Source organism: Cibotium barometz, chromosome 12, assembly GCF_041138505.1.
Source record: "Cibotium barometz isolate CiBa-2024 chromosome 12, ASM4113850v1, whole genome shotgun sequence".
In the NCBI taxonomy this organism is placed as follows: domain Eukaryota; kingdom Viridiplantae; phylum Streptophyta; class Polypodiopsida; order Cyatheales; family Cibotiaceae; genus Cibotium; species Cibotium barometz.
Window position 1 is genome coordinate 42,686,376 of NC_141057.1, and position 12,382 is coordinate 42,698,757.

General features: G+C 44.3%; 1 protein-coding gene across 2 annotated transcripts in view; it reads left to right on the forward strand.

Annotated features, from left to right (window-relative positions):
• Window positions 1-453: 453 nt before the first annotated feature.
• Window positions 454-12,382, forward strand: part of LOC147633432 (bifunctional bis(5'-adenosyl)-triphosphatase/adenylylsulfatase FHIT-like) — a 65,415-nt gene continuing 53,486 nt past the window's right edge. Inside the window, exon 1 of one of the 2 annotated variants that reach the window (XM_086806509.1) lies at window positions 454-648. In XM_086806509.1, the coding sequence (XP_086662635.1) occupies window positions 493-648 (156 nt within the window). In that variant the 5' untranslated portion in view covers window positions 454-492. The remainder of the gene's footprint in view (window positions 649-12,382) is intronic. The other variant, XM_086806508.1, reaches the window with a different exon arrangement.

The window sequence follows — 12,382 nt, forward strand, 5'->3', positions numbered from 1 at the left end:
CTCCCTCGTGATAATGGCCAAGGCTCACAGGGGAACCAAGGCCATTGATCCCTTTGCCAGCTGGGTCACATAGTCCTGAAGATGGGTAAGAGCATACCAATTTGATATTAATCACTACGTGTGTACGGGGATGGGTACGTGTGTATTGACTCAACGAGGATGGGTATGTGTGTATCAATGTACTTCCAATTGATACATGTGTATTAACCTTATGTGCATACCAGCTTGTTGGGAATGGATTTGTGACTACTAACCTACAATGAATCAGCGATATGTGCGTCCTGACCTAATGAGGCTCGATATATGTGTACCAATTAAAAGGTAAGCACACCCATATTGGGGGAAAGATAGGTATGTTTGTACTACCGACTAAGAGATTGGTATGTCATGGCGAAGAGATGGATATGTAATAAGAAAATGTATCATAATAAAAGCAAGTTCTTAGGTGGAGATGTTGTCCGCCCACTTCTACAAAGAATAAACTGCCCGTGTATGAAACAGCACTCCACGCGACGAGACATGTTGTTATTACCCCACTATGCATGGAGGGGCTTTTCACAGTTCTCTTCCTTAAAGCTGATTTCCAGAAAGCCCTCTTCTGTACTGCCTTCAGCTCGCTGGTTTGCAGGGATGTCTTCAACTTCAGAGGTCAGACTCTAAAAAATGCCTAACTTATTTTTAATCTCTCTTAACCTTGCCACAAAATTAGTTAACTATATCTTAATCTTTGCAAGAAAAAAGCATATCTTTTCTTAGCATTTTCATTTTAATCTTTGCAAGAAATGCATATATTTTTTTAGCATTAAAAAAAAAATATTTGCAAGAGAAGCATGTTTGCTTTTTTCAAAGCTTCTTTGAAAAGCAATTCTATTCCATGAACTAGAGCTTGCTGTCCAGCCATGTAGAGTAAGAGTAGAGTGATTCCTTTGATGTAGGATGCACATGGTTAACTCCTCTACAAGATAATTGAAAGCGTTAAAGCAAATCAAAGGGCATTTGTAGGAAATGGTACATGCTGTGGCACATACTACACACTACGGAGAGGAGGAGGGGGAAAGGAAATCTCTTTGTTGAATGGTGGAGTACAAAAGTTCATTGCACTTTTCACTCTGTTTGTCATCATGTGGTGGTGAGGAAGGAGCTTCACTAACAAGGTGATTCAAAGACAAAGGTAAGATACTGGAACGCCGACACGGGGGCTACAGATACACTGATGCTTGAATGCTGTGATCCCTATCTCATGGTGACACTCTAGGTGCTTGCGCCCTGAAGTGACTGTCATAATCTACTCTCCAAACCCTTAATAGTGCTCTTAGTGACTCCAGCAAAGTCAGTATAAGCTAAGTTTTGTGATGATGGGCTATGGAAGATATTGTAATTCGACAAATTAGTTTTGTAGTGTGTGGTCTTTAGAATTTGCTTCGTGTATTTATAATGAGAGCTCTACTCATTTTAGGGGTTTTACTTCAGCTTTTTATATATTATTCTCTTGCTTATTTCTATTTTCTTACTCCAACTGGGCTCTTACTATTGAATATATCTTTTTACTTACGTTTGAGATGTTGAGCACCTGCTTCTTCTTCATGTTTGCATGCTATTGGTGCAATTTAATTTGGGAAGAATACCTGGGAGTGATTGGAGATTGAAGTGCACATGTGTTGAGTTTTTGTGGAAGTGACTTGATCTAAGAGAACTCATGAGAGATTAGATTGAGCTTTTTGGATGTAGAGTTCCACAGCACTACTCCTTTCCTTCACTCAACCTCCCACTGGAGCTCAAGGATCACCACTACACATGCTATAAGCTTTATACAATAAGCTTTGCAAGGAGAGAGAAAGCGGCCATTCAACCTTGTAACTCAGAATTATGAACGCAACATCAAGGAGCTCTTTTTGTTCAGGGGTACAAAGGTTTGAAGTCTCATCACCAACTAGAGGAAGAGGAATGGATATAGAATCGGAGGGTAAATATCAAGGAACAATAGGGAAAATATTTGGGTTGCAATGATGTTACCCATGGTAGCATGAGAAGAAGTGGGAGAGAGAACCTAGGAATCAGTGTACAAACACAGAATTGTAGTTGAAGCTAGAAAGAGAGAGTAAGAAAGAGTGAGTGCTTTCAAGCAGCCTCATCAAAGCCTCTTTGTGATGGCACAACTCTAGCAAGTAACTAGTCGAAGTACAATAACTTGCAAACAACGCCATTATGACACCAGCAATATCAAATCCAACTCAGAAGTATTGGAGTGACTTGGAATTTGTGTTGTAGGAGCCACAGAATAACTAGACTCCTCAAGGCTTGAGTGGCACTTGAAGTGCTCCAACTCTCACACTCACTTCCCCCACTTGTGGCAGGGTGGATTTTAATTGTGCCCTGAGTTGTTAAAGAACTATGGATTTGTTGCAGCTTTGCTATATGGTGGTTTCATGTCACATGAAAAGATGGCATGACTTTCAAATCGACCCTTATCAACATGCAAGTTTCCAATATCCCCTTCAATTTGAGCGAGGAGAGGGAGCTTATAATCAGCAACAACCTGCATAACACCATCATAAATCTTTAAGTAAGCAAGCGAAATTAGTGACCAGCAGCAACAAGAGGGCACCTGCTCATGTCCAAGGCATGCAAACTGATCAACAGAAGGCATGCACAATAGGGAGATGATGGATCAAGCTAGCAACACTCTGAATTGACTTAATCTACTGCGTTTGTAAAATTAGATGTTTGGGCTGAGATCAGGGATCTACTTTTTTAATATCATTTTGTACTTGGGAGAGTACTGTTGTATCATATTTTCTATAAATGTACAATAGTTCAGGTAGTTGTGTGTTGTGCATGTGTCTCTTTATTGTGCTGCTCTATCTTCTTTGTTATTCACTTGCACGTTAGGCACGAGCCTACCACGTGTTCCCAGGTTGGAGCTGGCTGCGTAGGAGTGCTCTCCTTTTGACCGACAACCTACCTTTGCTTCTTTAAAGATTGGTTGCAGATACCGGCATATGGATGATCTCTCTGTTTTCCTTATCTGCCTATTTAAAGGTTTCTAATGGCTGATCATTATTTGGTTGGCCATTACTTTTTAGAGTCAAAATTTTTATCATATATGTTATTAGTTGTGTTCATACTGTTCCAAAGATGTCCCATCTATGGGTGCGTGTGTAGGACACTTCTATGCACCTATTGGGCTATCAAATCTGCTTCAATTTGAACCGTGTGCCCTTTGAAGGAGAGAGCATAGGCAGAAGCATAACTAGTAAACATATGGGAGAGTGCAAAGGAGATTGAGAGAGTTGGACAAGATCACCTTTTATAACAGCAGTAAAGCTTTACAATGGCAATAGCCAGCAACTGAGTGTTGAACTATGTGCAAGGGAAGTGGATGATGAGTGAATAATGGGGGAACTCCTTATATAGTACAACAGAGACCTGGCCGATTGCCCTTGGACAAATAAATAGGAGAAAATCCAGTAAAATACCAAATAAATGGTAGATCCCCAAAGCATTGAGATGCATAAATTCTAACACCCCCTCTGCAGCTCATAGTGTGCAAGAGTCAGAAGAAGATGCAACCATGGACCCTCCAGCACCACGAATACTAGAATCACCTCGGAGAGAGCATCCACCAACCTATTTTCTCGAAACAAAATGCCACCACGAACAGCAAGGAACTTTGGTTGGCCACGAATTCCTACACAAGTGTGCAATGAACTCCATGAATAGATGATGAGCTGCTGGACACACCGCGCCCATAATCCCCAACAATGGACAGAACACATCACGCCCCAAAAGCCTCAAACAATGAACTTGGAACAGATCCAGTTCATAATCTCTGTTGTACCAAAGATAACCATGTCTTGCTAGATGTCTAATGCTTGGAACTCCGAATCACGGTCCCCATTCACCATTAAGTGGAGCTGCAATCAGCCCCCCTCTCCTGCCCACAAGCCTCTTTTGGCTGGAAGCACATGGGGGGAAACTGCATGTGTACTAAAGAAGTACACCATTTGGGTTCTCCTGAGCTGGAAGCGCCCTAGGAGCCCTAGAAGTGGTACTAGAATCCTGTGTCGTGTCTTTGCCTTTTCTTTGAGATGAAGCCTTGCCCTTGGTCTTGTCTTTCTTCTTGGACAAACAATCTTTGGACAGATGGCCTCTTTTTCCACAAGTAAAGCAGCGACTCCGACCTTTCTTCTGAACTGAGGAAAGTGCATGGTCAGAACTGTTGACTTACACCTTCAACTGACCCTGTGAGATGAGAACGGACTCCTCCTCCAAAAGTAGGGAGCTAAGATCATCAAAATCCAAGTGAGTGGATGTGACCTGGCACCGCAAAGATCGAGAAATCACATCTCCCATGATCAGGGCTGCGACAACCGTCCATAGCCTCTCACCCTATGAACAACATCACACCCTGACACATCTAGTGCTTCTACATCACAACACAAACTCCCAAACTGTCTCCCGAAAGAGAACTCGCATCACAGCACAGCATACCATACAGTCGACACACTTGTACCAACCCTCTCTACCTTCCAAGGGTACTATCCATCTCTGTCATGGATTCCCTGTCCCCTGTCCAATCAGTAGCAAGGCTGTACCAAACATGTGTCCATTTCTGTACCTTCTGCCTGCATGTGACCTATCTCCTGGAGAACCATAAACATGTTTCCTCGAGAAACCTACGACCTATTTCCACGTGAAACACTTAGGCCTGTTTCCCTTTGGAACCTTTGTTCTGTTTCCATACAGAACCATTCACAGCACCATTCAACAACAGTGCCGACATCGGCATACTTCTAGTTACATGTTCCTTCATGAAACATCTGGAAACATAGAGATGCCCATAACTGTAGGTCCCTCTGTTCCTTTCCAACAGGAAGAAAACAATCTGTTCCATGAGCATGCAGCCATGCGAGCTTGCATCACTCCCATGCCAAGGAACACATTCAAGTGACCTGTACTTGCAGTTGGAAACCGAAGCACATAGCTGAATTTGCAGCCAACCAAAAACAGCCCATAAAAAGTCCTGTAGGCGCCTGTATACTCAGCCACACAGCAACCAACCAATCCTCCAAGAGCCAAAGAAAGAGAGAGAGAAGTAGGCCTGTGTCTCTGCCCTGTAGCGCAGCACAGCAGCCGACTTTACCTCTGCACTTTGCAGCACAGCCCGACTGTAGCTCTTCCAAGAAGCAACCTGTGACTGGCAGCGCAGATCTCCCTCCAGCTGTTTTTTCTAGGACTGAATCAAGCGTTGCCCGCCTACATATCTTTCAAAAGCTTGTATTAGCCCTCAGCATGCAGCCGACAGTCTCTGTGGAGAGAGAGAGAGAGAGAGAGAGAGAGAGAGAGAGAGAGAGAGAACATGCGCCGCCGCCTCATGTTCCTCCTCCTTTTCACCAATAGGGAGGCGCCTGAAAACAGCCCGCCAGCCCCCTTTTCTCCGAAAAAGCAAGAGGATAGAGAAAGGCGTGTCCACCCTCCAAAAGTGTTGAAGCCTCCAAAATTAGCTTTTGGCCCTTGGGCCACCAAAGGTTATAAAACCTTTTAAATTAAAATCTCTTTGTCCCCTTCACACTTGGGGTTGTCCACACATGGGTTTCCTTTTTTTAAACTCGAAACTGATGCCATTCACAGTCCACCATGTCCCCATGCACACCTGCATACTGTCCAGAGAAAAACACAGGGTCGTGACAGCGGGACCTGTTTCCCACTCAGTGTGGTGTATAGTGCAATATCCCCTATCCCTTCTCTCTACCTCTCTCTATCTTCTCTCTCTTTATTTATATCACTTGGATACGCGGTAGAATCTGTCACGACACGCTCCGTTGGGCTTACAGTGGTATCAGAGCAGGATTTCTCTTGAAGAAATTTTCTTGGGGTGACAGAGCCATGTCGAGAGAGGAGGGAAACCAAGGGCCTAATGAAGGGAAAACTATAAGGCCGATCTAGGACTTCAAGATGGGAACCAGGGCCGTCGATCTATTACTCATGAGACCGCAGCCATGTCATCAGCAGAGTACCAAGACTTTCAGTAGTTCAGACGATTTCTCAAAGACAAAGAATTCCTTGCTTGGAGAGCCAAGAAGGAATAGGACCATAGAAGGGCTCAAATGTTTGAAGATTTCATCAAGGATCGAGCCACTGAAGCCGAAGGAGTTGAAGCTGCCAAAGCCCATCTTCGTGCGGAAGGATCTAGAGCCATAAGGTCTGTTTTCCGCGAAGGAGATAGGGAGGCTATTCTTAGGCATGTTCTCTCAGATAGTCTCTTCGGGACAAGCAAGAGAAAGGAAGGCAAAGGAGCCTACCACAATTGGCAAAGTGGACTTCAAGCCAGGAGAGAAGAGTGTCAACTTCGATGCTTTCTATGGTAGGCGGGATACACAAAAAGCTTTATCTTTTATCAAGCAATTTGATGCTGCTTTTAGAGGAGAGGACTACTCCGAAAAGTCAAAGCTTCGCATGGTTTGCATGCATTTGAAGGATGCCACCTTGAATTGGTGGCTAAAAGTAGTACAAGAAGGGACTGAACCGAAGACATGGACCAAGTTCAAGTCTATGTTTAACAAGAAGTTTCTACCCGCAAATTTTGAAGCAGACGTGCAGAAAGAGTGGGATGAGGTAAAGCAGAAAGTTGGTGAGAATGTGGCATCTTACCTTAACAACTTTTCAACAGTTTCTTTGAAGTTTACTTCATATACTCGTATTCCACCACTCATGGAAATGCGTAAGTTTGTGAATGGGCTACAACCCAAGCTTATGCAAGTAGTTTATATGGCCGGACCAAAAGCTTTGGAGGAAGCTCAAGACAAAGCTTTGCAAGCCGAGGCCTTGTACATGCCTTGGATGGACGGTAAGACAAAGAATGACGATCGAGATCCACCTCAAAGAAAGAAGCTTAAAGACCGATCCCCATCAAGAGCCAAGTCTCAAAAGAAGAAGGATGGGAGTGGGGACAAACCCTCACTCTTTTGAAGAAGATAGTCCCTCAAGCAACGTGAGGAATACGCCAAAGAAGGGAAGCGTTTCCAATGTGGAAAGAAGGGACATATGGTTGCAAATTGTCCTGACAAGCCAGTGCAAGAAGCCAGAGAGATCGGAAGATCTTCAAATTGACATCATGACAGGAAGATCGTCAAGAGGTTGGCAGTGGATGCTGGTTTTGAAAAAGAAAGGTGTGGGAATTTTTGTGGAACAAAGCTGATTTTATGCTAGCAAAGGATCAGTGTCGATTATTCTAGATGTATTTAAAGTACAGGCATAGACGTCTTGCGAACAAGACAGATTCAAGAGGGAGGGATTGTAACTTTAGCCCTCTTCATTGTGTATATATATATATATATATATATTGGAATGGAATTGATGATTATTTTGCTTATATAATGGCTATCTGGACATGCTCTAGCTTGGGTGACAACAATGCCAGATAGCCCAAGGAGCAAGATTTGTATTTGGGGGGCAATGATGCCAGATGACCCATTGGATGGCAACGATGCCAGATATCTTGGACTTCGTAGTTGGGCAGTCATTGTGACCAAATAGCCCAAATGATTGTACTGGACTTCACAGTTGGGCGGTCATTGTGACTAGATAGCCCAGATGAGTGTATTGGATTTCATAGTCGCGCGATCAATGCGACCAGATAGCCTAGATGACTATTGATGAACTCTCGAGCGGTCCTAGTGACCAAATGGCCTTGAGGATAGTCTGAGTGGTTTTCCTTGGGAGCCAGATATCTCAGCACGGTTTTTGATGAAACCAGATAGGACAATCCATGAACATGAGGATCATTACTTGTGCTCATGGGGACATGTCACATGGTCTATAAGGTTTGATTAAGAAAAAGCACCCGTCTTGGTCAAAAAGCAAGAAAAAGCAAAAAGTCATTGCGAGCTAGGGGCACTACTGGCAAGAGGAGACTAAGCCGAACCAAAAAGCTAAAAGCCGCTTTTCCAAAAAGCAGCTCTAGGGCCAAAAGCAAGGCCTTGAAGTTAGAAAAGCAGAAGCTCAATAACTTTGACAAAAGGTGAAAAGCAAAAAGGGAAAAAGCAAAGAGTAAAAAGGCAAAAGCAAAGCTTGGATAAAGCTTTTGGCAAAAAGCAAGGCCCTCTTCAAGTATAAAAGAAGCATGAGCCTCTCTTGAGCATCAAGTTGGAGAACAACCTCTTCATCTTTAAGGTGTTGCCATCTCCGTTGATCATGAACCAAACCATGGAGTTTTTCATCGTTGCCCGCTAATTTAGGACGCCTTCATTGGCTGTAGTGCCACGTCATCATCTGTCGGTACGACTATACGGATCCGTATGGACATGTGTGGAGTTGTATGGACTGAAAATTTCAAAAACCTTAAAACTGCTTTTTGGAGGTTTTTATAGCATGAAAATCATTAAAATAGGTTTTATATTAGTTTTCTTTCTAGAAAGAGCTTTTCTATGGTTTTCTTCATCGACAAAGCTGGAGGAGTTTTGGAGATTCCTCATGGGATGAGCGAGTGGTTTTTGGACTTGGATCTAGATCTGGACGTGGATGTGGACGTGGACGTGGACTTGGACTTGGACTTGGACTTTAACTTGGACTTGGATTGGAACTAGAACTTGGACTTGGACTAGAATTTAGAATTTGAATTTGGACTTGGAACTTGGACTTGAACTGTTACGACCCTGTGTTTTTCCCTCTGGACAACAAGCAGGTGGGCACGGGCACGGGCACGGGCACGAGATGGACAAGTGTGAACATGCATCAAGGTTGGGTATGAAAAGGAAACTCATAAATAGTGGCCAACCCAAGTGTGAAAAGGGACAAAAGGGAATTTTATTGTTTATAAGGTTTAATAACCTTTGATGCTTAAAATATTATTATTATTTTTGAGCATGCGTTTTTAACCTTTGCTTTTGGCGTTTTTGAGAAAAAGCGAATTGTTTCTTTATAAGAGGAAGGTGGCGAGCAAGCAGGGAAGGTCGCCGTGGCGTGGCGCATGGTGAGACGGTAGGCGCATCTCCTTGAGCGAGAACTGGCACAAGGTATGAACGGGCGCTGCTGCGCGTACCACAGGCGGCTGTCCTACCAGGTTGCTGCTGCGTATGTGTGTTACCAGGCAGCTGTTCGGGTGACCAGGCGGCTACGAGGCTAAGGCACAAGGGCTACAAGCGGTGGTGTTGCTGCTGCCGCCGCTGCCGTCGGGTGCTGCTGCTGCCGCCGCCGCCGCCGCCGCTGGGTAATGTTGCCACCACCGTCGACTGCTGCTGCTGCTGGGTGCTGATGCGCATGGCCTACAATAGGGCGCTGTTGCGCCTGGGATTCAGGCAGGTGTTGTCATGCACGGGCTTCAGGCAGGCACTGCTGTGTGTAGGCTACAACCAGGTATGGCTGCGCATACGGACTGCATCCAATCGGGTAGCCAGGCAGGTGACTAGGTGGTTGAGCATGGGCTACTACTAGTGAAGAAAAGCGACCAGGTGACTATCTATGGGCTACCGTCAGTCGGGCAGCCAGGCAGGTTTCAGGTAGAGGCTGCACGTGTGGAAGACCAAGTGGCTGTGCATATGGGTTGCAGCTAGCAACAGGAGCCAGGCGGATGCAGGCAGGTTGCATGTGTAGAAGCAGCCAACAAAGACATCTCAAGGCTACTGTTGTATTGGACAGCACGACTCTATCTCTCTCTCTTGGAAGAAGGCGAGCTGAAGGAGGCACCGAGGGGCTAACAACCAAGGGGTTTCTCTCTCTCTCTCTCTCTTCGCGAGCAGGTTTTTGGCACCGTGATTGGTTGGTGCATATGTGGAATTATCTGTCATGGAAACATGACATTGGTCTTTCGAGAAGAAACAGGACTTTGGTATCGAGGAAACGGGCCTATGGTTTATGGGATACAGGTCTTTGGTTTATCTGATACAGGTCTATGGTTTCACGTGGAAAGCATGTCTTTGGATTCATGTGGACAGGTTATAGTTTTCTCGAGGTTACATGCAAGCTGTGACTATAGGGAAGGACATATGGTTTGGTACAGCCCTACTGCTGTTTAGGAAAGGTTTGAGGGATCCATGGTAGAGACGGAGAAGACTTTTTCAAGCAGGGAGATGTTGTACAGGTGTGCCTTCTCTATGGAATGCTGTGCTGTGATAACGAGAGTTCTTATTTGGAAGTCTTGGGTGAAACTATAAGGGATCCTATTGGTAGAGGATTCGACAAGTTGTACTTTGTACTCAAATTTGTTCAAGTAAAGAAATATTGCAAGGGGCGCCACTGCGTTTTGGGGCCAATTGGTGTCCTTGTACTATTTGCAGGAGCACTCTAGCTCCCCTGTTTGTTTTCCTTTTCCAGGTTCCCATGGGTGATGAAGTGTTTTGTGTGCGAGTGTTTGTTTCACCGCCCGTCAGATTTCTGAAGGCCGGTTTCATGAACTTAGACTTGGAAATGAACTTGGACTTGGACATGGACTTGGATTTGGATTCATTGGATTTGGTACTAGCCCAGTGAGAGATACTTGTGGATCATCCTCGTGGTGTGCTCGGCATCAGATATTTCGTGCCTAGACATCGACATTGACTTGGATATCCTACATCCGCATATCTGTTTGTTTTGTATTCATTGATTGTATTGATCTTGGCTAGCGTGCCCGTGGATTGTTCCTGAATAAATTCCTGAAAGGGGGCGGGGCTTGTTCCCCGCTCAGTGTGGTGTATTGTGCAAGATCCCTATTCCCTTCTCTCTCTCTCTCCCCTCTCTCTCTATATCGTTATCTCTTGGACACGTGGTTGAGTTTGTCACGGCATGCCTCGTTGGCGGCTTACAGTGGTATTAGAGCAAGATTTCTCTTGAAGAAACTTTCTTGGGGTGACAGAGCCATGTTGAGAGATGAGGGAAACCAAGGGCCTAATGAAGGGAACAATTATGAGGCCGATCCAGGACTTCAGGATGGAACCAAGGTCCTCGATCCATTACTCATGAGACTGCGGCCATGCCATCAGAATAGTACCATGACTTTCAGTAGTTCAGACAACTTCTCAGAGACGAAGAATTTTTTTTTTTGCTTGGAGAAACAAGAGGGAACATGACTAAAGAAGGGCTCAAATGTTTGAAGATTTCATGAATGATCAAGCCACTGAAGCCGAAGGAGATGAAGCTAACAAAGCCTATTTTCGGGCCAAAAAAGTCACCATTGCAAAAGGATCTAGAGCCACTAGGGCTTTCCTTTAGGTCAAGCAAGAAGACAGAGAGACCGAAAGATCATCAGATTGACATCATGCCATGAAGTTCATCAAGTGGTTTGCAGTGGATGCTAGTCCATTGTGAGTTTTGACAAAGAAAGCCGTGGGATCTTTGTGAACCAAGAAGGCCATGCCGTGGCCAAGATAGAAGATAGGAAGATCATCAGATTGACATCATGCCACGAAGTTCATCAAGTGGTTTGCAGTGGATACTAGTCCATTGTGAGTTTTGACAAAGAAAGCCGTGGGATCTTTGTGAACCAAGAAGGCCATGTTGAGGCCAATGAACGTCAAAGACAACAAGGTAGCAAATGCATTATGTTGGAGAGCCTTGAGCCTTGTGGTTTCTATGGGTTACCTTATGGATTTCACTTTGATAAAGGATCTTTATGCTACCAAAGAGGATTTCAAAGATGTTTTGGAACAGATTGCAGAATGAAGATTTGGTGACTTCTTATGTCATCAAGAAGGTTTTTTTTTTTAAAATGATGCAAACCCGTTTATGTGAAACAAAGGATTTGAGGCCAAAAGTGAACAAAGGAAAGCCATGCTCCACCTTACATAGAGCAAAGAAGCATACTGACTACAACTCAAGCTTTGGAAAGCTACTTTTATTGGCCTTGTATGAGAAAGAACATCGAGTTACATGTTCGAGAATGTTTGGTTTTGTTAAATGGTCAAGTTTTGATCGACAAAAGCTAGCGGCATTATTGCACCAATTGAATGTTCTATGGGAGAGTATTGCTATGGATTTACCTTTGGATTACCAAAGTTGGGAAATGGAAATGATGGTATATGGACCTTTTTCAGGATACCAAGAAGATCAACCATGTATGTCGTCACTTTGACCTTTCAGATGGAGGACACATAATGCCTTCCATGACAGTTTATTGAAACCATGTACAGGTTACCCCTAGAGGAGCCTGTTTTGAAGGATCCACCAGGGGTGGAAGAGCCAGAACAGATTGTGTTTCATTCTATGCGAAAAGAGGAAAGACGGTGCTCAGAAAGTTCCTCTTGGAATTCGAGAGTTATTCGCTATTGGACGCGAATGGATAAAGGAGTACTTCGAGGACTACCAGATATACTTTGACTTTATGAGGAAGCGGTTGGTTCAGATATATTTGAAGTACATGCATATAGACGTCTTGCAATCAAGATAGATTCAAGAGGGAGGGATTGTA